Source organism: Thalassophryne amazonica, chromosome 7 (assembly GCF_902500255.1).
Source record: "Thalassophryne amazonica chromosome 7, fThaAma1.1, whole genome shotgun sequence".
In the NCBI taxonomy this organism is placed as follows: Eukaryota; Metazoa; Chordata; class Actinopteri; order Batrachoidiformes; family Batrachoididae; genus Thalassophryne; species Thalassophryne amazonica.
The window spans coordinates 74,706,935-74,733,321 of record NC_047109.1 but is presented as its reverse complement, the minus strand read 5'-3'; the positions used below and the strand labels follow the sequence as shown (position 1 = coordinate 74,733,321).

The following is a 26,387-nucleotide window of genomic DNA, read 5'->3' as shown; positions in this document are numbered from 1 at the left end:
CCTGAACCATCCCTTAGTTATGCTGCTATAGACTTAGACTGCTGGGGGGTTCCCATGATGCACTGAGTGTTTCTTTCTCTTTTTGCTCTGTATGCACCACTCTGCATTTAATCATTAGTGATTGATCTCTGCTCCCCTCCACAGCATGTCTTTTTCCTGGTTCTCTCCCTCAGCCCCAACCAGTCCCAGCAGAAGACTGCCCCTCCCTGAGCCTTGTTCTGCTGGAGGTTTCTTTCTGTTAAAAGGGAGTTTTTCCTTCCCACTGTCGCCAAGTGCTTGCTCACAGGGGGTCATTTTGACCGTTGGCGTTTTTACGTAATTATTGTATGGCCTTGCCTTACAATATAAAGTGCCTTGGGGCGACTGTTTGTTGTGATTTGGCGCTATATAAATAAAATTGATTGAGTGATTGATCTTTGGTATGTAACATAATGTATCTTCATTAACTGAAAGTGACAGCAGCCTTTACATGACAGTTTCATTTTCAGTTCCAACAGAGAGAACCAGTAAAAAAATCATCAGTAAATATTTTAAAGGTCAATTTGGCTTGTAAGACCCAATAAATGTATTGATTTACTATCAAATAGTAACAATATTTGCTAAATAAAACAAGAACATTTGAGTTTTATAGTCATCCTTTTTCAGTTACTGTTACCTTTAAAATAATTTGATATAATAGTATTAATAGCTATCAAAGATTTGCACAGGACAACCAAATACTCTATTCTCCCATATTGTATATTGGAGCACCTTGCAGAATAAGATGTAATCATTCTAGTTCCTGATGGCTTTTCAAAAATATTTGGGTTTCAGGTGACTTATACTGTGTTTTCTCATGTTGAGCGTTGGTACGTACCTACTCAGAATATTTTGCCCATATTTAGCTTCTAGAGTTCTTACCTGCAATGAGGTAGCTGAAAGAATGTTTACAATAGTAAATACTTAATTTTTTTTAAGTTTTATTCCTGAGGTTTATGAATTCAGTTTTTGACCTGCATAAAACTGATTTGAACTGAAGATGACTTTGTTCAGAAATGCTGCACACTGGTGAAAATTTACACTAACAACTGTAGATTTGGATATTCTGGGCTCAGGATTTTATTTATTTACTTATTGAGGTTCCACTCTGAAAGGTTTTTCCTCATTATATGGACTTATTTTTAATTTGGTGAGTTACAACATGAGAACATTTATTGAGAGTTGTCTACACATGCTCGCTGGGACAGACTTAACCACTCACTCGCCTAATCATCTACCTATTTGCTATCCAAAGTTTATGTTTTTGATTTGCCCCTTCTGTTGTTGAAGCATATTAAAACAGAAATGAATGGGCGAAGTCTAAAGTCTACAGCACGGTGGATTAGTGGTTAGCACTGGTGCCTCACAGCAAGAAGGTCGTGGGTTTGATTCCCACCTGTGGCCTTTCTGTGTGAAGTTTGCATGTTCTCCCCATGTTTGCGTGGGTTTCCTCCCACGTTTAAAGACATGCAGGTTAGATGAATTGGAAACTTTACAATTGTCCAGGTCTCCCTTGTAATAGAGGTCTCGATCTCAATGGAGCCAACCTGGTTAAATACGTAAAGGTTAAATAAAATCAAATAAATACAGCAGGGCCCTCCAACAATACTCCTGGAATGGACTTGTCCTGCTTGGCTTTCTAAGTTGCCCTGCTCTAGTTAGTCAAATGTAAAGCTGAGAATCACTAGAGTTGTGATTCTGATTAGAGTTGTAGAGCATGTAGACAGAAAAACACTCCAATTTCCAGGAGCAGGTTTGGAGACCAGTCAGAGGAGGTTGTGTTCGTGCATTATGATTGGACAGAGTGTACATAACTGTCCCTGTTGCATCACCAGTGAGAAAGACAGCGTCACAGAGAACCCAAGAAATCAATTGATAAAGCAGATGAAGCTTTTGCGTGAAGAACAAAATGTCTTCAAGGAACTTGAGTTGACCTGACTCATCCAACTGGGATGCCTTGACCTGAATAACTAAGAATCTCCACTGATGTATAAATCATTAGTTTAACTGCAGTGATGTTGGACACCGTGAAATCAGCTGGAAAAAAGGTCTATGGTGTGATGAGACCAAACCTTAAATTCCTGCAGGAAAAACCTGCTGCAGTTTGCAAGAAACCTGAGATTTTGGAGAACTGAACAGTGTGTAGTGAGTGAGTGATGCAGCTGAACGATGTAAACAGAGTTGAAGAGCTCTTACAGGCCACATGTAAAATATTTTGTAGTGTGTTTTCATGCAGTTCAGTTCTAAATGAGGCCCAGTTGAAGATGCATAAAATAATCTCCAAACTATTATAAAACTGTTTTTTTCACCACTTAAAATAGTACAGCATCAGTTGCAAAAAAAAGGAGTATTACAAAAAGAATAACAAAAAGTAAACTGAGTAGACAAAGAAACACCTTTTATTTACACCAGTGAGACATGACATAATACCATTAATCAACAGAACTTGTTACAAAAAAAATGGGAGCATGCAAGCTTCCAACCAGTTTACAGCAAACAGACTGAGGTCCTTCATTGAGTGATTTAGGAGCCTGTGTGCTCCGACATCAAACCTCCGCTCACGCCTGCTCTCTGGCAGGAGAAATGATCAAACAGAAAACTTACCTAATGAACTTATGCAAATCAATTTTTCAGCATTTCTGCACTTTTTTTTTTAAAATAATATCAAAATAAACAATATAACTCAAGTACCAGGAGCATGTTTTAAAAAGTGACACTTTTTGCAGGGAAGGTTAATATTATGCGGCCTGTATATTAAATACATAAATTAGGTCATATCCCAGATGGTTTGTTGCTGCTTTATTTTCAAGTGTAGTTTATGTAAAGCAGTGATGCAAAGTCAGGAAAAGTCTGCAGTAATAATCTAATGTAATCCTTCTACCCTGAGAGAGAGATTTGTTTGTAACTGCAGTAATATGTTTGACCAACATTTGGATAATGTTCTTGCTCGTAATTATTGTACCGATCAGTGGAGGGCAGTAGAGGTTATGCGATATTGGTTTTCAAGCTGGCTGGGTTGAACTCTCTCATCCGCTTACCTACTTTTTTCTTGTCCGAGCCCTAAACTGTTACCAGAAAAACAAATAAGACTGAAAACATGCAATCAGATTTGTTTATCCCAATGTTAAATTTTTATGTTTCTCGGGTTTGACAGAAGTAACAGCGGTCAGGAAGACATCAACATAAAGTTTTTGGTTTATTTGTAACATTGAAATATTGGAATGATATCTCAAAACACATGACTGGATTTTAATGACATTTTGAGGAGTCGTCTTTTGCGAGTTTTACATTTTTGAGCCAGATACAGATCTTTTTTTTTTTTTTTTTTAAATGATTTCTCCCACTGAGTTCCATTTTATTTATTTTTAGCATGAAAAATATGGTTTCCGTGGTCTCGTGGGGGGGTTGCCCCCTGTTTACGGATATGCTACTACATGTGCACTTGTATAGGGGTAGTAAGATCAGAAAAAAAGAGAATGGCAAAGAGTATTTTAAAAAAAACTTCCTCTCTCTCCCTCTATCAAATTATGACATTTATATACATAAAATTTTATTTAATTTCATTTAGGATAGAAAGCAGAAAATAAAGTCCTTGTGGTCTTGGTTTGAGGTCATGATGCTCAGATGGATTGACTGACTTATCTCATGACCTGGTAGAAGAACAGTCCAGTGATGACCAGGAACCCCAGAATGAACCAGTAGGAATCTGAACCTGAACAAACACATTACAATAGAATAGAATAGAAAAGGTGTTTATTGTCAATGCATTTTGCAATGAAATTCTGGTGGCAATTTCCAAACATCTATAAACAAAAAACAACACAAAAGCTTTAAAAAACAACAAACAGCTTCACAGGACAGCAAGACCTTCTTAAAACATCAAAAAGAAAAAAGTGCTTAATAAATTATTAAGGTGCGGTGCCTAATGCTTAGTGAGGCAGGATAGTTTTAGATATGTAAACAGACTGTATTATTTATTGTACATGTTGATATCCATTCCTGAATGTCTGTGTTTGTGATTGTGGGAGAGGGACAGGGTGGGGTGATGAAGGGTACAGCTCTGGGGAAAAAGCTGTTCCTTAGCCTATTAGTCTGTGTTGTGTCCTTATAGTGCAATACCTCTTCCCCGATGGCAGAGGAACAAACAGGGAATGTCCCAGGTGGCTGTTCTCCTTGTAGATGGCCTGTGCTTTACTCTGCAAGTGCTCAACATGCACAGAGTCTAAGTCCAGGAGCTCAGCTCCTACAATCCTCTGTGCTGTCTTCACCACCCGGGACAGATCTTTTCTGTCCTCTTCTGTGTAGCTGCTGCACCACACTGTGCAGCCCTGGCAGAGAATGCTTTCGATGGTGCTTCTGTAGAAGTTCCTGAGCCAAACCAGCCTGCTTCAGCTTCCCCAGGAAGAACATCCTCTGTTGGTCTTTGTCATCAGCAAGCTTGTATCAGGGAGGAGAGAGTGGGGACACAATCCTGGGAGAAGAGAGTGAAGAGTACCGGATTGAGCACACATCCCTGCGGTGTGCCTGGTTCATGGTTATGGTGCCGGATGTCAGGTTCCCCATCCTGACATTCTGAGGTCTTTTGGTCAGCAAATCCATAGTCCATGAACAGAGTGAAGTGGAGAGTCAGAGGTTGGTGAGCTAATGGACCAGTTTATGAGGGATTACAGTATTAAATGTGCTGCTAAAATCTACAAAGAGCATCCTGACATTTGTGTTTGGCTGCTCCAGATGGGCCAGGGCTACGTGAAGGTGCAATGGAGACAGTAGATCTGTTCAACACTTACTATTTTGTCCACAGTTTTGACATCAACACAGAGTGTTGTTTCCTTCATTTCTAAACACTGTCTGTAGTTGGCATGTAAAATATTCCCCTCATTCATAGTTGTGGAAAGACACAAACATACCTGGTTCTGGACTTTCTACCACCACTGTAACGGAGAGAGGTGTGTCCAGGGCTGGGTGAGACACCCTGCAGGTGATGGCGGTTCCAGGAGAGATACTGGAGGGCACAATGACGTGAGAGGTCAGAGAGTACGTGCCGTCACCATGCTGCCGATGGCTGGAGAGAGAGCCCTGATCTGGAAGCCCAGCGGGCTCTGCATCTGTGGGAACGGACCATAACCACTCCATCTGAAAGGCAGGATGGAACAGAATCACAGACAGCTTCACCAAATCAAATCAAATCAATTTTATTTATATAGCGCCAAATCACAACAAACAGTTGCCCCAAGGCGCCTTATATTGTAAGGCAAGGCCATACAAAAATTACAGAAAAACCCCAACGGTCAAAACGATCCCCTGTGAGCAAGCACTTGGCAACAGTGGGAAGGAAAAACTCCCTTTTAACAGGAAGAAACCTCCAGCAGAACCAGGCTCAGGGAGGGGCAGTCTTCTGCTGGGACTGGTTGGGGCTGAGGGAGAGAACCAGGAAAAAGACATGCTGTGGAGGGGAGCAGAGATCAATCACTAATGATTAAATGTAGAGTGGTGCATACAGAGCAAAAAGAGAAAGAAACACTCAGTGCATCATGGGAACCCCCCAGCAGTCTAAGTCTATAGCAGCATAACTAAGGGATGGTTCAGGGTCACCTGATCCAGCCCTAACTATAAGCTTTAGCAAAAAGGAAAGTTTTAAGCCTAATCTTAAAAGTAGAGAGGTGTCTGTCTCCCTGATCTGAATTGGGAGCTGGTTCCACAGGAGAGGAGCCTGAAAGCTGAAGGCTCTGCCTCCCATTCTACTCTTACAAACCCTAGGAACTACAAGTAAGCCTGCAGTCTGAGAGCGAAGCGCTCTATTGGGGTGATATGGTACTATGAGGTCCCTAAGATAAGATGGGACCTGATTATTCAAAACCTTATAAGTAGTTCCCGGCCATTCCAAAATGGACCCAGCGGCAGAAGCGGTTCCATTTGCCGAAAGAGTTCAAGAATACTTGGAGAAAATATGGGAGCAATTACAGTATCTCGCAAACCTAAGTAAACAAACAGATGCCCGCGTTACGGAGCTTGCAGTGCAAGCCGTTCCGCTTCCTGCTGCTCCAGCTGCGGCACCATCGATACTGGTGCAGATAACTCCGTCACCCAGAGATTCGGCTTCCGAACCCATTATTTGTCATCCGGAGCCTTATGCGGGAAACATTGAAGCCTGTGCGACGTTGTTGATGCAATGTTCTCTGGTTTTTGCTCAGCGACCGGCTTCCTTCTCTTCTGATGGTAGCCGTGTCTCATATGTGACAAATTTGCTCCGAGGTGACGCCTTAGCTTGGGTCACTGCGTTATGGAGTAATAACTCTCCATTGTTAGGTTCCTTTAAGGACTTCTCCCGGGAGTTCCGATTGGTTTTTGACCATCCGGTGAAAACAAATACCGTTGCCCAACGGTTGCTGAATCTCAGGCAGGGGAGGCGGAGTGCGGCAGATTATTCCGTGGATTTCCGAATTTTTTCTGCTCAGTCCGGTTGGAATGCCGCAGCTTTAAGAGAAGTGTTTGTGGATGGTTTGAATGATTCATTAAAAGACGAGCTAGCAGTCCGTGACGAACCAAACGATTTAGACAAGCTAATATCTTTGGTTATTCGTCTAGATGATCGGATAAAGGAGCGTGGACGCGAGAGAGGGCGGACATCAGAGCGGGTCTTTTCGTCTCGGGGCTTTCCCCGACACAGATCTGGGCTGCCTCTTCTTCGCCCCACTGTGACTCCTCCGACGGGACCTCTGGCTCCTCTTGCGGATGAGCCCATGCAGCTCGGACGAGCTGAAGCCGCCATATTGCCCCGTCACATAAGCGTCAAGAAAAATAGTGATGACGTATCTCCAGGTGTTCTGGGACAGGCACTATAATGGACACAAAAAATACATAATTAGTTATTTGGGCTGTTTTTGTTTTTATGTAAGGGGTTATAAATTGTTTGGGTGTTTAGAGGCAGTTCTGGTGGAGTGAACGACTGGCGGTTCGGAGCTCGGCTGGACTCAGGTAATCATTATTTGAAGTTAGGTAATTTTTGTTTGAGGATTGGGTCGTTTTGTTTTGTTGTTTTTTATTTCCATGTTTCCCTAACCCCAACCTCACATTCTCTAAGACCGTTCGTCTTTTGGGTTGTGGGGTGGTGCAGGTTGGTCACGCTGAGCGTTTCTCAGAAGACCTCTGCACCTGGGGGGGGGGGTTGTCAGGGGCGTTTTTTTGGGGTTTGGTTAGGGCCCGGTTCGTCTCCAGCCCTGGTGGGCCTTTGACCGTTCGTCATTGGTGTTACCGGGGTGTGGTGCAGCGGGAACATACCTCAGTCGGAGTGGTGGGCCGATCTGTTGCCGTTCGCCATTTCGGTAGTTCCACCCCTCCCGATAGGCTGGTGGTATGGTCGGGTTGGGGCACCGGACGTCTTTCCGGTTTTCCGCTGCGCTTAGGGGATGGGACTGGGTTAGTTTTTCCTGTTTCCTTCCCCAGCTTGGTAGTTTTGTGCCGTTCGCCAAAACTGAGCCGACAATGGGCTCTGGGAGTAATCTGGGGTCTTTCGGGGTGCTGGGGGAGGTAACAGGGTTTGTCGGTTGTTTTATTTGCCCCCGGGGTAGTTTAATGAAGTCTGCCGGGGGTTGGATTTTTGTGTTTCTTATGTTTCCTTCCAGGTTCCACCTCCAGGGTTGATGGAACGGTCCTCTGGGGGGGAATTGGCTTGTGGGGCCGACTAGCCAAGTGTGGCCGGGTCTGGGGTTCCTGGGTTGTGGGGAGGGTGCCTCCTGGGGTTGATGGTACGGTCCTCTGGGGGGCGCTGTTGCTCCATGTGTACCTGGGGACCTCTGTGGGATTCCGGCTTTGGCTGTTTTCTCCTGGAACTGGCGGCAAAGGTCTTCTGGGGGGTGTTGGGCTCTGCAAGCCGTTCTGGGGGGTTTGTTATTTTTCTTTGTGAATTTGTGTTTGTATTGTGTTGCTGGGGCTGTGTTGGGTTTTTGCATTTGGGAGTTTTTCTTTTCTCCCCGGGGTTGGATGGGACGGTCCCCTGGGGAGGGTTTGGGTGGGTTTTGTGGTTTTTTGTATGTTGGGTTGTATATGGGACTTTTTGGGGGTTTTGTTGATGCCAGCCGGCCTTCCAGCCACGGTGCCCTGTCCTGCTGTCTGCTGTGGACCTTGGGAGCGTTACGCCGTCTGCTTGCTGTCGTGGACCCCGGAGGGAGGTACTGTTCTCGGGCCTGGTCTGTTCAGTCGCCGGGAGGCTTCCCGCTGTTGTGTGTTGTATGTTGTGTGTGTAGCTGTTTTATAACTACCCTTTCAAGAATTTTTGAGAGAAAAGGAAGGCTGGAGATTGGCCTATAATTAGCTAAGATAGCTGGGTCAAGTGATGGCTTTTTAAGTAATGGTGTTGTGTGTTGGGGGGTTTGGCTGGATGTTTTTGTGTTGTTTTCTTTTCTTTGCTCTCCAGGTGGTATGCAAACTGGTTTTTGTCTGTGGAGAAGGTGCTGGCAGAAGAATCCTTCACCCTCATCAGCATGATTTGCAGCACCTGTGGATGATGCTCATGTGCAAACTTAAAGACTTTCAGCTGAAGCAGATAATGAGATGGCGTTCTGCATTTAAGCCATGAGTGATTCAAGCAGAATTGCCGGGAACTCGACTTTGTGACGTTCGTTTGTGAGACGCTGAGGACCGCGCCTGGGTTTGACACATCGTGCCTGTGAAGGAGGACGGGTGAGGGACACATGCTGTCAGCACACATCAGAGGTGATTGATTGTCTGAATAAGTGTTAATAGTAATTTTGTATTTTGTTACGCAGTATATTTGAACATTGTTGAGAATTGTGCAGTTTGCTTCTCACGGCCGTGGCGTGCGGACTGATGATCCTCCACCTGTTGTGAGAAGCTGCTCATTTACATAAAGCTTAAAATCAGACCTGAATGTGTTGCTGATAGTGTGTGCCTTTGAAGGATATTAGTTGTAGCTGTTGACTTACCTCACCTCTTCTATCCTTCACAGAGTCAGTTTGTCATGTCCACCTGGGGGGTGTTTGGTGGTGAACTTGAGTCCAGAAGTGCCGGGCTTCGATCCCTTTGGGCGCTGGAGAGCGCACCGCCCTTCACTCCGCCAGACAAACGCACTTTTATGTTGTACACAATTATTGCACAGAGCGGAAAAACAAAATTGTTTTGTTTTTGGAACCGCTTTCTGGTTATTTAGCGCTGGGTTCAGTCAGATGCAGGTCCGCTCCTCAACTCGCGTCGGCACATAACAAATGGTTTAATTACTGCCACCTTAAAAGCCTGTGGTACATAGCCAACTAATAAAGATAGATTGATCATATTTAAGATCGAAGCATTAATAAATGGTAGGGCTTCCTTGACCAGCCTGGTAGGAATGGGGTCTAATAGACATGTTGATGATTTGGAGGAAGTAACTAATGAAAATAACTCAGACAGAACAATCGGAGAGAAAGAGTCTAACCAAATACCGGCATCACTGAAAGCAGCCAAAGATAACGATACGTCTTTGGGATGGTTATGAGTAATTTTTTCTCTAATAGTTAAAATTTTATTAGCAAAGAAAGTCATGAAGTCATTACTAGTTAAAGGAATACTCGGCTCAATAGAGCTCTGACTCTTTGTCAGCCTGGCTACAGTGCTGAAAAGAAACCTGGGGTTGTTCTTATTTTCTTCAATTAGTGATGAGTAGTAAGATGTCCTAGCTTTACGGAGGGCTTTTGTATAGTGCAACAGACTCTTTATCCAGGCTAAGTGAAGATCTTCTAAATTAGTGAGACGCCATTTCCTCTCCAACTTACGGGTTATCTGCTTTAAGCTGTGAGTTTGTGAGTTATACCACAGAGTCAGGCACTTCTGATTTAAAGCTCTCTTTTTCAGAGGAGCTACAGCATCCAAAGTTGCCTTCAATGAGGATGTAAAACTATTGACGAGATACTCTATCTCACTTACAGAGTTTAGGTAGCTACTCTGCACTGTGTTGGTATATGGCATTAGAGAACATAAAGAAGGAATCATATCCTTAAACCTAGTTACAGCACTTTCTGAAAGACTTCTAGTGTAATGAAACTTATTTCCCACTGCTGGGTAGTCCATCAGAGTAAATGTAAATGTTATTAAGAAATGATCAGACAGAAGGGAGTTTTCAGGGAATACTGTTAAGTCTTCAATTTCCATACCATAAGTCAGAACAAGATCTAAGATATGATTAAAGTGGTGGATGGACTCATTTACATTTTGAGCAAAGCCAATTGAGTCTAATAATAGATTAAATGCAGTGTTGAGGCTGTCATTCTCAGCATCTGTGTGGATGTTAAAATCGCCCACTATAATTATCTTATCTGAGCTAAGCACTAAGTCAGACAAAAGGTCTGAAAATTCACAGAGAAACTCACAGTAACGACCAGGTGGACGATAGATAATAACAAATAAAACTGGTTTTTGGGACTTCCAATTTGGATGGACAAGACTAAGAGTCAAGCTTTCAAATGAATTAAAGAGTGTCTGGGTTTTTGATTAATTAATAAGCTGGAATGGAAGATTGCTGCTAATCCTCCGCCTCGGCCCGTGCTACGAGCGTTCTGGCAGTTAGTGTGACTCGGGGGTGTTGACTCATTTAAACTAACATATTCATCCTGCTGTAACCAGGTTTCTGTAAGGCAGAATAAATCAATATGTTGATCAATTATTATATCATTTACTAACAGGGACTTAGAAGAGAGAGACCTAATGTTTAATAGACCACATTTAACTGTTTTAGTTTGTGGTGCAGTTAAAGGTGCTATATTATTTTTTCTTTTTGAATTTTTATGCTTAAATAGATTTTTACTGGTTATTGGTGGTCTAGGAGCAGGCACCATCTCTACGGGGATGGGGTAATGAGGGGATGGCAGGGGGAGAGAAGCTGCAGAGAGGTGTGTAAGACTACAACTCTGCTTCCTGGTCCCAACCCTGGATAGTCACAGTTTGGAGGATTTAAGAAAATTGGCCAGATTTCTAGAAATGAGAGCTGCTCCATCCAAAGTGGGATGGATGCCGTCTCTCCTAACAAGACCAGGTTTTCCCCAGAAGCTTTGCCAATTATCTATGAAGCCCACCTCATTTTTTGGACACCACTCAGACAGCCAGCAATTCAAGGAGAACATGAAGCTAAACATGTCACTCCCGGTCCGATTGGGGAGGGGCCCAGAGAAAACTACAGAGTCCGACATTGTTTTTGCAAAGTTACACACGATTCAATGTTAATTTTAGTGACCTCCGATTGGCGTAACCGGGTGTCATTACTGCCGACGTGAATTACAATCTTACCAAATTTACGCTTAGCCTTAGCCAGCAGTTTCAAATTTCCTTCAATGTCGCCTGCTCTGGCCCCCGGAAGACAATTGACTATGATTGCTGGTGTCGCTAACTTCACATTTCTCAAAACAGAGTCGCCAATAACCAGAGTTTGATCCTCGGCGGGTGTGTCGCTGAGTGGGGAAAAACGGTTAGAAATGTGAACGGGTTGGCGGTGTACACGGGGCTTCTGTTTAGGGCTACGCTTCCTCCTCACAGTCACCCAGTCGGCCTGCTTTGCCGGCTGCTCGGGATCTGCTGGAAGGGAACTAACGGCGGCTAAGCTACCTTGGTCAGCACCGACTACAGGGGCCTGGCTAGCTGTAGAATTTTCCACGGTGCGGAGCTGAGTCTCCAATTCGCCCAGCCTGGCCTCCAAAGCTACGAATAAGCTACACTTATTACAAGTACCATTACTGCTAAAGGGGGCTGAGGAATAACTAAACATTTCACACCCAGAGCAGAAAAGTGCAGGAGAGACAGGAGAAGCCGCCATGCTAAATCGGCTAAGAGCTAGTAGCTGCGCTAAGCTAGCGGATTCCTAAAAACACACAAAGTGAATAATGTGTAAATAATTTAGAGGTGATTCAGCAGAGGGAGTGCTTTAGTTAAGGCACGTGAAGATTACACTGTGAAACAAATTGTTATCTAGTTAACTAGATCAATCTAACTGCGCAGATTAAACAGCTAACAGATACAGCAAAACACCGCTGTGCTCCGGAACAGGAAGTGATACAATACCGCAGTGAGAGCCAACCACCAGAGTTTCACCAGAATGTAAAATAATAATAATAATAAAAACACTAGAAAGGCACTCGGGAGAGTGCATATCTTTGCCAAGGACCCCAGTCCCCTTTCATTTAAATTAAATTACCAAATCAAATTCAAACTTTAGTGGACCACCCATGTCAGAAAACTACCGACCGTCTGATCCAGATCATTACCTGAATCTCTGGAAAGTTCATCATGGGATCTTTTCCCCAGGTTTTCCCCAGGTTTTATGTTCTCTAATGCCATATACCAACACAGTGCAGAGTAGCTACCTAAACTCTGTAAGTGAGATAGAGTATCTCGTCAATAGTTTTACATCCTCATTGAAGATAACTTTGGATGCTGTAGCTCCTCTAAAAAAGAGAGCTTTAAATCAGAAGTGCCTGACTCCGTGGTATAACTCACAAACTCGTAGCTTAAAGCAGATAACCCGTAAGTTGGAGAGGAAATGGCGTCTCACTAATTTAGAAGATCTTCACTTAGCCTGGAAAAAGAGTCTGTTGCTCTATAAAAAAGCCCTCCGTAAAGCTAGGACATCTTTCTACTCATCACTAATTGAAGAAAATAAGAACAACCCCAGGTTTCTTTTCAGCACTGTAGCCAGGCTGACAAAGAGTCAGAGCTCTATTGAGCTGAGTATTCCATTAACTTTAACTAGTAATGACTTCATGACTTTCTTTGCTAACAAAATTTTAACTATTAGAGAAAAAAATTACTCATAACCATCCCAAAGACATATCGTTATCTTTGGCTGCTTTCAGTGATGCCGGTATTTGGTTAGACTCTTTCTCTCCGATTGTTCTGTCTGAGTTATTTTCATTAGTTACTTCATCCAAACCATCAACATGTTTATTAGACCCCATTCCTACCAGGCTGCTCAAGGAAGCCCTACCATTATTTAATGCTTCGATCTTAAATATGATCAATCTATCTTTGTTAGTTGGCTATGTACCACAGGCTTTTAAGGTGGCAGTAATTAAACCATTACTTAAAAAGCCATCACTTGACCCAGCTATCTTAGCTAATTATAGGCCAATCTCCAACCTTCCTTTTCTCTCAAAAATTCTTGAAAGGGTAGTTGTAAAACAGCTAACTGATCATCTGCAGAGGAATGGTCTATTTGAAGAGTTTCAGTCAGGTTTTAGAATTCATCATAGTACAGAAACAGCATTAGTGAAGGTTACAAATGATCTTCTTATGGCCTCGGACAGTGGACTCATCTCTGTGCTTGTTCTGTTAGACCTCAGTGCTGCTTTTGATACTGTTGACCATAAAATTTTATTACAGAGATTAGAGCATGCCATAGGTATTAAAGGCACTGCGCTGCGGTGGTTTGAATCATATTTGTCTAATAGATTACAATTTGTTCATGTAAATGGGGAATCTTCTTCACAGACTAAAGTTAATTATGGAGTTCCACAAGGTTCTGTGCTAGGACCAATTTTATTCACTTTATACATGCTTCCCTTAGGCAGTATTATTAGACGGTATTGCTTAAATTTTCATTGTTACGCAGATGATACCCAGCTTTATCTATCCATGAAGCCAGAGGACACACACCAATTAGCTAAACTGCAGGATTGTCTTACAGACATAAAGACATGGATGACCTCTAATTTCCTGCTTTTAAACTCAGATAAAACTGAAGTTATTGTACTTGGCCCCACAAATCTTAGAAACATGGTGTCTAACCAGATCCTTACTGTGGATGGCATTACCCTGACCTCTAGTAATACTGTGAGAAATCTTGGAGTCATTTTTGATCAGGATATGTCATTCAAAGCGCATATTAAACAAATATGTAGGACTGCTTTTTTGCATTTACGCAATATCTCTAAAATCAGAAAGGTCTTGTCTCAGAGTGATGCTGAAAAACTAATTCATGCATTTATTTCCTCTAGGCTGGACTATTGTAATTCATTATTATCAGGTTGTCCTAAAAGTTCCCTAAAAAGCCTTCAGTTAATTCAAAATGCTGCAGCTAGAGTACTGACGGGGACTAGAAGGAGAGAGCATATCTCACCCATATTGGCCTCTCTTCATTGGCTTCCTGTTAATTCTAGAATAGAATTTAAAATTCTTCTTCTTACTTATAAGGTTTTGAATAATCAGGTCCCATCTTATCTTAGGGACCTCGTAGTACCATATCACCCCAATAGAGCGCTTCGCTCTCAGACTGCAGGCTTACTTGTAGTTCCTAGGGTTTGTAAGAGTAGAATGGGAGGCAGAGCCTTCAGCTTTCAGGCTCCTCTCCTGTGGAACCAGCTCCCAATTCAGATCAGGGAGACAGACACCCTCTCTACTTTTAAGATTAGGCTTAAAACTTTCCTTTTTGCTAAAGCTTATAGTTAGGGCTGGATCAGGTGACCCTGAACCATCCCTTAGTTATGCTGCTATAGACGTAGACTGCTGGGGGGTTCCCATGATGCACTGTTTCTTTCTCTTTTTGCTCTGTATGCACCACTCTGCATTTAATCATTAGTGATCGATCTCTGCTCCCCTCCACAGCATGTCTTTTTCCTGGTTCTCTCCCTCAGCCCCAACCAGTCCCAGCAGAAGACTGCCCCTCCCTGAGCCTGGTTCTGCTGGAGGTTTCTTCCTGTTAAAAGGGAGTTTTTCCTTCCCACTGTAGCCAAGTGCTTGCTCACAGGGGGTCGTTTTGACCGTTGGGGTTTTACATAATTATTGTATGGCCTTGCCTTACAATATAAAGCGCCTTGGGGCAACTGTTTGTTGTGATTTGGCGCTATATAAAAAAATTGATTGAATTGATTGATCTTTAATTCACATCTTTGATCCTAATTTTAAGTTTGATGTTGATTGCTCATCTTTGTTTCTGATTGCTGACCTTTGATCCTCATTATCTTTGTTCCTGATCACTAGACTTTTTATCAGTATCTCTGATCTTTCATCCCAAAACAGATCTTTGATCCTCATTATTAATTTGTTTGAGAAGTGACCTGTGTTCCTCATCATCTTTGTTAGTTACTAACCATTCTTTGATTAAGATGTTTGATTCTAATTATTAATTTTTGTTTCTGGCTACTGACATGTGATTCTCATCATCTTTGTTAGTTACTAATCATTCTTTGATTCTAATTATTAATCTTGGCTGCTGACATGTCATTCTCAGCATCTTTGTTCCTGATCACTCATCTCTGATCATGTCAATCCCCTTTTATCCAGACTGCTGATTTTACATCCTGATTGTTGATCACTGACTTTTGAAACTGGGCCTGATCTTTGATCCTAAATGCTGACCTCTGATTCCGATCTTTGACCTTTGATTCCAGTTGCTGACCACTGATCCTGATTATCAACCTTCAGTAACAATCTGAGATTGTCATCACTCATTTTGTATCATGTTCCTGATCACTAAGCCTAGGTCCTTATTGCTGATCAGGGTCAAAGATCAGCATTAGGGATCAAAGTCAGGGTATGCCTCTTGAACCAGATCCACGTAACATCTAATGGGTGGTTCCTTGACCCATGCTCCACCCCTCAACTAAGTTTTATTAAAATCGGTTCATAAATTATTGCATAATCCTGCCTAAAATCAAACAGATGGCAGTAACCTCTAAGTTGGAGGTAATAAATGAAGATCGTGCTTGATTAAACTTCAACCATAAAGGTGTCATCAAAGGCCTTGTCCAGTCCAGTTTGTTGACTTTGTGATATTTCCGATAAACCATTCCATCCCATTTGCAGTTCTGATAACAGCAACATTTAAAGGTAGTTGTTACAGACCTGAACGTCCAGTGGATAGTACTTTGTGCAGTGGCAGCTCAGGGTTTGTTGTGATCCTTCCTTCAAAACCAGCTTCTCCTCAGACAGTGAAACATGGGGCGGCTCTGAAAAAGACAGGCTTTGGAAGACTCTAAAAGATGATTTGCAGTTGATTTTATCGAATTAAGCGATCAAATAAAAACTTACGAGTAATATGGAGCTGGATGACCTGCTGGGCGTAGAAAGAGCCGACACTGACTGTACAGATATATGTCCCCACGTCCGAAACCATCAGGTTGGTCAGAGCCATAGAGGCATTACCATCACTAACCACCAGGGCGGCGTCCACACTTGAGCCCTTCCTCTGAACATTCACTGAAAACAAAAAACATTTAAGAGGATAAAATGGGAACTGTGTGTTTTCTGCCCTGAGGACATTCCACCAGAACACCACATGACCATCGAAGGCCCTCAAAAACAACATGGCTGCCAGTTTTCTTTGGAGGCTTCTTATAACCTAAATAATCTTCCTCTGGATGGTCAGGGGCATCACACAAGCCAAACCTCTAGTCGGGGAGAGTGTGTGGAGGCTCTTCTGTGGGCAAAATAAGTAAACTAATGAATAATGACAGAAAATTTCTAAATCAGCTTTTGTCATCCAGTAACTTTCTGTCTCCTTCATTGGAGAAATGGGAATCTCAGAAGAGCCAATTTGCCCTTGAATTTTTATGGATGGTTGATTTAAATGATCAGTAAGTGTGTGCCACTGAACACTATACCGCTATCATATGTTTGATCTACAAGCATCTGGAAACAAGAAACCTTGTAAATCCTCTAGGAGACAGCAAACCTTGGGAGAAGAACAGTACATACCCACTGTGTTCACGTCTGTTCCAGCCTGACTTGTCCTCATCTCAAGCACTTTTTGCCCCTTTCCTTTGTGCTGCAGCCGCCATTCAACGCCCACTTCCTGCGTTCGGGACATCTCCTGCTGTCTGAAGCCACAAGCGAGGAGAGCATCACCTCTCACAGGGGCAGTAACAGACTTAGTGTGAGAAAATACCAGGAATACCACTGAGGAGACAGAAAGCAGAGGATGAACAATGAGAAGGATGAGGTCAGAATTTGAAAATGAGGAATTCAATTCTAGATCCTCACCTTCAGTCAGCAGAGTTCCACCTTGGCTAAGAGGCAAGCCCAGTTTGTTTTGTATCAGGGGCTTTGCCCCTGATGGCTCGTTCTCGATCTTCAAAGGCTGAAGAATCAAAGCAGTGCTGAACCCCCCTCCTTTCACGTTTAGGGACACCATGAAATAGGTCAGTTCTGAGCCTTCTTTGGAGCGGTGGGGGGAAAACCGGCTTACTTCACACATCACCTCTTGCTCATTGCAATCTGCATGGAGCAACAAGTCTCCGTTGGGGATCTCAGTTGATGGTCCCGCTGTAGAAGAAACAGAGTAAGTGAAGTAAGTGGTTAATGCTGAGGTGTGCTTATACTTATGCAGGGAACGAACCTCGGGCCTCAAACAGGATGGCATTCGGATCAGGAACTGAAGGTGGGACGAAGGGAGTGAGCATTTCCAGTGGCTCCTCTGGACCGACTGAAATGTCTCTTAAGACAAGAGTCGCTGGAGTCTGACTGAAACCGATTCCATCCTCCACTAGGCTGCAGGATAGCACGACATCGGCAACGCCCTCAGCTGAAACAAATAATTGTATTATTTAAAGGGTCGCTAATTCAGAATTGTTCAAATTGTTCAATGACACAAAACAGTGCCCCATGAAGTTCACCAAGGTCTCAAGATGAGGATTTCAGAATGTCATGGTCTTTAATTAGTGTCTACAACAGATACAACTCTTTTAGGTTACTGAATTGTTTCTGTGATGTAACCATACCTGTCCTGGGACTGACCTCCACTCATCAGCCATAACATTGTGACCACTGACAGGTGACGTGAATAAGCTTGATTATCTTGTTACAATGGCATCTATAAGTGGGCAGAATATTTTAGGCAGCAACTTAACATGTTTTCAATTAAGTTGTTATGTTGGAAGCTGGAATAATGTGGGTGCATAAAGAATGAGTGACTGACTAGCCAAAATTGTAATGGCTATAATTGACTGGGCCATACTATCTCCAAAACTGCAGCTCTTGTGGGATGTTCCCAGTTTGTAGAGGTCAATACAGAGCAAAAGTGGTCAAAGTAAGGAAAACTGGTGAAGCGGCGACAAAGTCATGAGTCATTTTGGTGGCAAAAGGGGGACCTACACAATATTTGGCAGGTGGTCAGAATGTTACGACAGATTGGTGTATGTTGCCCAAATTTATACAAGTTCTACCAACTTGAATAAGGACTGAATGAACCATAGTAAATTCCTTCAGCTTTTTTGTCCCACTTTGGGTCTCTACAGCATATCCAACATGGAACCATACTATATCTAAATTCAGTGAGTGAACAAAGGTTACTTAGTAAGTAAGTCCCTTCGGCTGCTCCCTTGTTTGCACTCGGGGTCGCCACAGCAAATCCAAGGTGGATCTGCATGTTGAACTGGCACAGGTTTTTACGCTGGATGCCCTTCCTGACGCAACTCCACATTACATGGAGAAATGTGGCAGGGGTGGGATTTGAACCCAGAACCTTCTGCACTGAAACCAAGCACATTAACCACTTGGCCACCACCCCTGCTAAAAAGGTTACTTACTCAAGGAGAAAATGAAATGGTGCATTTCTCCACAATCATGGCCACAAATATGTTATAAACACACAAAAATCATAATACAGGGCTTCTTTAAAAATAATTTTTAAAAATTGATCACAAAGTAAACAAATAAACAAATAACCTTATTTGCATATGTTAATAGTACTATTACTACTATTATAGTAGAAGTAGTAATAGTGCATATGTTAATAGTACTATTACTACTATTATAGTAAAAGTAGTAATAGTCATACTACTAGTAGCAGGAGTAGTACTGGTTAGTAATAGTAGTAACCAGCTCCTTAAAATAAATTAAATTTACTTTCACTAATATAAGTCAATTATACAAGTGCAATTATCAATCAATCAATCAATTTTTTTATATAGCGCCAAATCACAACAAACAGTTGCCCCAAGGCGCTTTATATTGTAAGGCAAGGCCATACAATAATTATGTAAAACCCCAACGGTCAAAATGACCCCCTGTGAGCAAGCACTTGGCTACAGTGGGAAGGAAAAACTCCCTTTTAACAGGAAGAAACCTCCAGCAGAACCAGGCTCAGGGAGGGGCAGTCTTCTGCTGGGACTGGTTGGGGCTGAGGGAGAGAACCAGGAAAAAGACATGCTGTGGAGGGGAGCAGAGATCGATCACTAATGATTAAATGCAGAGTGGTGCATACAGAGCAAAAAGAGAAAGAAACAGTGCATCATGGGAACCCCCCAGCAGTCTACGTCTATAGCAGCATAACTAAGGGATGGTTCAGGGTCACCTGATCCAGCCCTAACTATAAGCTTTAGCAAAAAGGAAAGTTTTAAGCCTAATCTTAAAAGTAGAGAGGGTGTCTGTTTCCCTGATCTGAATTGGGAGCTGGTTCCACAGGAGAGGAGCCTGAAAGCTGAAGGCTCTGCCTCCCATTCTACTCTTACAAACCCTAGGAACTACAAGTAAGCCTGCAGTCTGAGAGCGAAGCGCTCTATTGGGGTGATATGGTACTACGAGGTCCCTAAGATAAGATGGGACCTGATTATTCAAAACCTTATAAGTAAGAAGAAGAATTTTAAATTCTATTCTAGAATTAACAGGAAGCCAATGAAGAGAGGCCAATATGGGTGAGATATGCTCTCTCCTTCTAGTCCCCGTCAGTACTCTAGCTGCAGCATTTTGAATTAACTGAAGGCTTTTTAGGGAACTTTTAGGACAACCTGATAATAATGAATTACAATAGTCCAGCCTAGAGGAAATAAATGCATGAATTAGTTTTTCAGCATCACTCTGAGACAAGACCTTTCTGATTTTAGAGATATTGCGTAAATGCAAAAAAGCAGTCCTACATATTTGTTTAATATGCGCTTTGAATGACATATCCTGATCAAAAATGACTCCAAGATTTCTCACAGTATTACTAGAGGTCAGGGTAATGCCATCCACAGTAACGATCTGGTTAGACACCATGTTTCTAAGATTTGTGGGGCCAAGTACAATAACTTCAGTTTTATCTGAGTTTAAAAGCAGGAAATTAGAGGTCATCCATGTCTTTATGTCTGTAAGACAATCCTGCAGTTTAGCTAATTGGTGTGTGTCCTCTGGCTTCATGGATAGATAAAGCTGGGTATCATCTGCGTAACAATGAAAATTTAAGCAATACCGTCTAATAATACTGCCTAAGGGAAGCATGTATAAAGTGAATAAAATTGGTCCTAGCACAGAACCTTGTGGAACTCCATAATTAACTTTAGTCTGTGAAGAAGATTCCCCATTTACATGAACAAATTGTAATCTATTAGACAAATATGATTCAAACCACCGCAGCGCAGTGCCTTTAATACCTATGGCATGCTCTAATCTCTGTAATAAAATTTTATGGTCAACAGTATCAAAAGCAGCACTGAGGTCTAACAGAACAAGCACAGAGATGAGTCCACTGTCTGAGGCCATAAGAAGATCATTTGTAACCTTCACTAATGCTGTTTCTGTACTATGATGAATTCTAAAACCTGACTGAAACTCTTCAAATAGACCATTCCTCTGCAGATGATCAGTTAGCTGTTTTACAACTACCCTTTCAAGAATTTTTGAGAGAAAAGGAAGGTTGGAGATTGGCCTATAATTAGCTAAGATAGCTGGGTCAAGTGATGGCTTTTTAAGTAATGGTTTAATTACTGCCACCTTAAAAGCCTGTGGTACATAGCCAACTAATAAAGATAGATTGATCATATTTAAGACCGAACCATTAAATAATGGTAGGGCTTCCTTGAGCAGCCTGGTAGGAATGGGGTCTAATAAACATGTTGATGGTTTGGATGAAGTAACTAATGAAAATAACTCAGACAGAACAATCGGAGAGAAAGAGTCTAACCAAATACCGGCATCACTGAAAGCAGCCAAAGATAACGATATGTCTTTGGGATGGTTATGAGTAATTTTTTCTCTAATAGTTAAAATTTTGTTAGCAAAGAAAGTCATGAAGTCATTACTAGTTAAAGTTAATGGAATACTCAGCTCAATAGAGCTCTGACTCTTTGTCAGCCTGGCTACAGTGCTGAAAAGAAACCTGGGGTTGTTCTTATTTTCTTCAATTAGTGATGAGTAGAAAGATGTCCTAGCTTTACAGAGGGCTTTTTTATAGAGCAACAGACTCTTTTTCCAGGCTAAGTGAAGATCTTCTAAATTAGTGAGACGCCATTTCCTCTCCAACTTACGGGTTATCTGCTTTAAGCTACGAGTTTGTGAGTTATACCACGGAGTCAGACACTTCTGATTTAAAGCTCTCTTTTTCAGAGGAGCTACAGCATCCAAAGTTGTCTTCAATGAGGATGTAACACTATTGACGAGATACTCTATCTCCCTTACAGAGTTTAGGTAGCTACTCTGCACTGTGTTGGTATATGGCATTAGAGAACATAAAGAAGGAATCATATCCTTAAACCTAGTTACAGCGCTTTCTGAAAGACTTCTAGTGTAATGAAACTTATTCCCCACTGCTGGGTAGTCCATCAGAGTAAATGTAAATGTTATTAAGAAATGATCAGACAGAAGGGAGTTTTCAGGGAATACTGTTAAGTCTTCTATTTCCATACCATAAGTCAGAACAAAATCTAAGATATGATTAAAGTGGTGGGTGGACTCATTTACTTTTTGAGCAAAGCCAATAGAGTCTAATAATAGATTAAATGCAGTGTTGAGGCTGTCATTCTCAGCATCTGTGTGGATGTTAAAATCGCCCACTATAATTATCTTATCTGAGCTAAGCACTAAGTCAGACAAAAGGTCTGAAAATTCACAGAGAAACTCACAGTAACGACCAGGTGGACGATAGATAATAACAAAACTGGTTTTTGGGACTTCCAATTTGGATGGACAAGACTAAGAGACAAGCTTTCAAATGAATTAAAGCTCTGTCTGGGTTTTTGATTAATTAATAAGCTGGAATGGAAGATTGTTGCTAATCCTCCGCCTCGGCCCGTGCTACGAGCATTCTGACAGTTAGTGTGACTCGGGGGTGTCGACTCATTTAAACTAACATATTCATCCTGCTGTAACCAGGTTTCTGTAAGGCAGAATAAATCAATATGTTGATCAATTATTATATCATTTACCAACAGGGACTTAGAAGAGAGAGACCTAATGTTTAATAGACCACATTTAACTGTTTTAGTCTGTGGTGCAGTTGAAGGTGCTATATTATTTTTTCTTTTTGAATTTTTATGCTTAAATAGATTTTTGCTGGTTATTGGTGGTCTGGGAGCAGGCACCGTCTCTACGGGGATGGGGTAATGAGGGGATGGGCAGGGGGAGAGAAGCTGCAGAGAGGTGTGTAAGACTACACACCTCTCCAAATTACACACCTTATACAAATTATATAATGACAGTTGGGTGGCTTACGTACTTATCAGGTGTCCTTCCTTACCTAATAATGGTTAGCTAATGGTAGGTAAGACAAAAGTTAGAAAGTAGCTAAAATTTTCATTAATCTGTAGAGACTTGACACAATCTAATTCAGAACCTCTGAAGGTAAGAACATAAAGTGGTAAGGTGTAGTGGAGCAGACCAGACATTCAAAGAATTTTAAGAAATGATATAATCCACTTTCAAGATGTCTGAAGATACTTCTATGCATGAATATGTGAAATATCACACAACTCCAGTGTATGGGAAGAGCATACTGTAAAACTTCTGACACACACACACACACACACATATATATATATATATATATATATATATATATATATATATATATATATATATATATATATATATATAAACGCAACACTTTTGGTTTTGCTCCCATTTTGTATGAGATGAACTCAAAGATCTAAAACTTTTTCCACATACACAATATCACCATTTCCCTCAAATATTGTTCACAAACCAGTCTAAATCTGTGATAGTGAGCACTTCTCCTTTGCTGAGATAATCCATCCCACCTCACAGGTGTGCCATATCAAGATGCTGATTAGACACCATGATTAGTGCACAGGTGTGCCTTAGACTGCCCACAATAAAAGGCCACTCTGAAAGGTGCAGTTTTGTTTTATTGGGGGAGGATACCAGTCAGTATCTGGTGTGACCACCATTTGCCTCATGCAGTGCAACACATCTCCTTTGCATCATCCGTGAAGAGAGCACCTCTCCAACGTGCCAAACGCCAGCGAATGTGAGCATTTGCCCACTCAAGTCGGTTACGACGATGAACTGGAGTCAGGTCGAGACCCCCATGAGGACGACGAGCATGCAGATGAGCTTCCCTGAGACGGTTTCTGACAGTTTGTGCATAAATTCTTTGGTTATGCAAACCGATTGTTTCAGCAGCTGTCCGAGTGGCTGGTCTCAGACGATCTTGGAGGAGAACATGCTGGATGTGGAGGTCCTGGGCTGGTGTGGTTACACGTGGTCTGCGGTTGTGAGGCTGGTTGGATGTACTGCCAAATTCTCTGAAACGCCTTTGGAGACGGCTTGTGGTAGAGAAATGAACATTCAATACACGAGCAACAGCTCTGGTTGACATTCCTGCTGTCAGCATGCCAACTGCACGCTCCCTCAAATCTTGCGACATCTGTGGCATTGTGCTGTGTGATAAAACTGCACCTTTCAGAGTGGACTTTTATTGTGGGCAGTCTAAGGCACACCTGTGCACTAATCATGGTGTCTAATCAGCATCTTGATATGGCACACCTGTGAGGTGGGATGGATTATCTCAGCCAAGGAGAAGTGCTCACTATCACAGATTTAGACTGGTTTGTGAACATTATTTGAGGGAAATGGTGATATTGTGTGTGTGGAAAAAGTTTTAGATCTTTGAGTTCATCTCATACAAAATGGGAGCAAAACCAAAAGTGTTGCGTTTATATTTTTGTTGAGTATATATATATATATATATATATATATATCCTTCTTACCTGTAAAATAGGTGGTTATGTTTTCGGTTGCGTTTGTTTGTTTGTCTGTCTGTCTGTCAGCAGGATAACTCAAAAAGTTTTGAAAGGATTTTGATGAAATTTTGTAGAGTGGTTGGAAATGACAAGAGGAACAAGTGATTAAATTTTAGTGGTGATCCGGATCCCGATCCCGATCCCAATGCTAACGTGTTAGCATGTCTATGGCATTTTCAATGTTAAAAATTAGCATTAAGCAGTTGCAGCTGTCATCATGTTCTGGTGCATTTGTTTTCAAATTGTAATATTTCTTAAATCTATTTTTGTTTATATATTAATAATCTAATGATTATTATATACAATTATAGAGAAAGAGACAAAAAAAAATAGATCACTGTGCAAAGGAGGGAATCTCGTTAGGGTCAGTGACCCTATGGCCTTGTTTAGAGAAGTGTTTCATAAATGTTAAAAAATTAATATATTTGCAGTTTAGTTGAATAATATTGAATTTTGTCTCTTATTTGTTTTTGTCTATAAGCACATGCAATATCAATATCAGTGCTCAGATGACAGTAGCTTCTGGGAAAGGTGCAAGTTACAATAAACTGTGATGCCAAGCGCTAAGGATACATGCTATCCAGTCACAGCAGATGAAACTTTTTTTTACTACTGAGCAATCATCATTGTTAGACTTTTTTAGGTTCAATGATTCCACGATGTGTAGATGTTATGGCGTCAGTGACCCCATGGCCTTGGCGGAGGTTTGCACTCTCTGAGTGCTTCTAGTTTCATTACTTTGAAAAGTTATTTAAAGAGATCAGTTAAATGTTCCAGGGTGTCTGTGTGTAATATGTAACTTATACTTGTGTGATGTGTTCAAGGCCCACCAATAAGAACATCTGTGGTTGTACTCCTGAACAAAATCCCTTAAAATATCGTGGAAATAAAATGCAAGAATCAGAATAATAACCAAACACTTCTCCAATATAACATTAATGGTACCTGATACTTTACACTACATCAGTGTATTTTGTGTTCAAGTTGTTATTGCTTTTCTTACCACAAACGCAGGTCAAGAAGCATCCAAATAAAAAGACTTCAATCGTCATTATGCAGTTTTCCGTCTTTTTCTAATGCAGAGATCCAAGATGAGATGAAAACACAAAGCTGCAGCTGAACTTTCACTTTTGGTTTTAGGAAGGACCTACCAGCAGCTCACTGCGGGACGAGGCTCTCTGATCATTTATACAAACTTTTTTCAACACACCGTCAGCATTACACCACTTTATACAGCAATAAATGCGGTCTAACCATTAAACAGTGTTGCGTGTGTCCCTGTGTGGCGCATGCGCAATTTAAAGTGAAAACGAAACCGTGCGCTGAGACGCCGGGATGTTTCCATGTGATCCGGAATACGGTGTTCTGTCGAGATGAGGTGCGTCACGGAAAAAATTACATGACAAAGTTCGCTTATTTTGATGGGCAAGTAAATGTATAAATTGTTCATCCGAACGTAGTAATGTATAAAATCTACTCACTATAAAACGATAAGTATTTTTAACCTGGAGTTAGCTTATTTTGACAGGCAAAATATACATATACATACATTTATGCTCCTAACGTAAAATACAGAAAATGTTTTACTTACTAGGCTATAAATACAGTGAATACAATGCGCATGCGCAGTTGTACGTCGAGCGAATTACATCATCTCCCCATGTGTAGTTGCGCGAGGCACCTCATCTCGACGGGTGACGTCTTCCAAGTCCAGGGTAGAACGTACTGCGCATGCGCAGTAGCGCGATGCACCTCATCTCGACGGGACAACTGCAGTAAATGGATGGTTGCCAATTTTCCAGCACAATTTTTCCCAAACTGAGTTATTTTTGCTAAAATTTTCACATCTAGTGCGTAAAACAGACGTCATGGTACATGTAATGGGTGCTGACAGGGAAGATTTAAGGTCCATTGGTTTTTAAAAAATACTTATGTCCCCAAGTTGTTTTTTTGTTGTTGCTTGTTTGTTTGTTTGCATATTTTTTGTGACATAAATATAGCAACTTTTTAAGCCAATGTTAAGACATATTAAAAAGGTCCATGTTCCACTGAATTTTTACATACTAGATAGAACTATAATCTGATCGTCACAAAGCTGGATGTCAATGTAAGCTTTCGTGTCCCCTTGATTGCATCGTAGCTGCTTATTTTGGATTCATGTGAGAACAAAATGTAATGAAAAAAAGACATTGACAAAGTGTTTTTATTTACTTTCTTATTATTTAATTGGTGGAATTCAGGTATTATGCATTGTAAATAAAAGGATTAATAAATGGAATAGTTTTGACTGTTTTGAATGCTTGATCTCCAAAGTAAAGGTCAACGTCCATTGGATTCTATGACGTATGACATAAGTTACCCCACAACATGATAACTATGCATAACAGATGGTGCAAACTATTCCTTTTCATAATATTAACAACCAATAATTTGCACCAT

At 41.5% G+C, this 26,387-nt stretch overlaps 1 protein-coding gene across 2 annotated transcripts; it reads right to left on the bottom strand.

Moving 5' to 3' along the window:
- Window positions 1-2,402: 2,402 nt before the first annotated feature.
- On the bottom strand, window positions 2,403-25,252 carry tapbpl (TAP binding protein like). Of its 2 annotated transcripts, XM_034174508.1 has the most exons (9): window positions 25,100-25,245; window positions 24,952-25,021; window positions 17,330-17,515; window positions 16,975-17,256; window positions 16,690-16,890; window positions 16,024-16,191; window positions 15,838-15,941; window positions 4,926-5,151; window positions 2,403-3,730 (listed from the first exon to the last, which is right to left on the bottom strand). In XM_034174508.1, exons 2-9 carry the CDS (start codon window positions 24,998-25,000, stop codon window positions 3,657-3,659), a joined length of 1,290 nt encoding a protein of 429 aa, XP_034030399.1. In that variant the 5' UTR covers window positions 25,001-25,021; window positions 25,100-25,245; the 3' UTR covers window positions 2,403-3,656. The 2 variants fall into 2 exon arrangements, with proteins under 2 accessions (XP_034030399.1, XP_034030398.1); XM_034174507.1 differs by having other exon boundaries at window positions 24,952-25,252.
- Window positions 25,253-26,387: the final 1,135 nt, after the last annotated feature.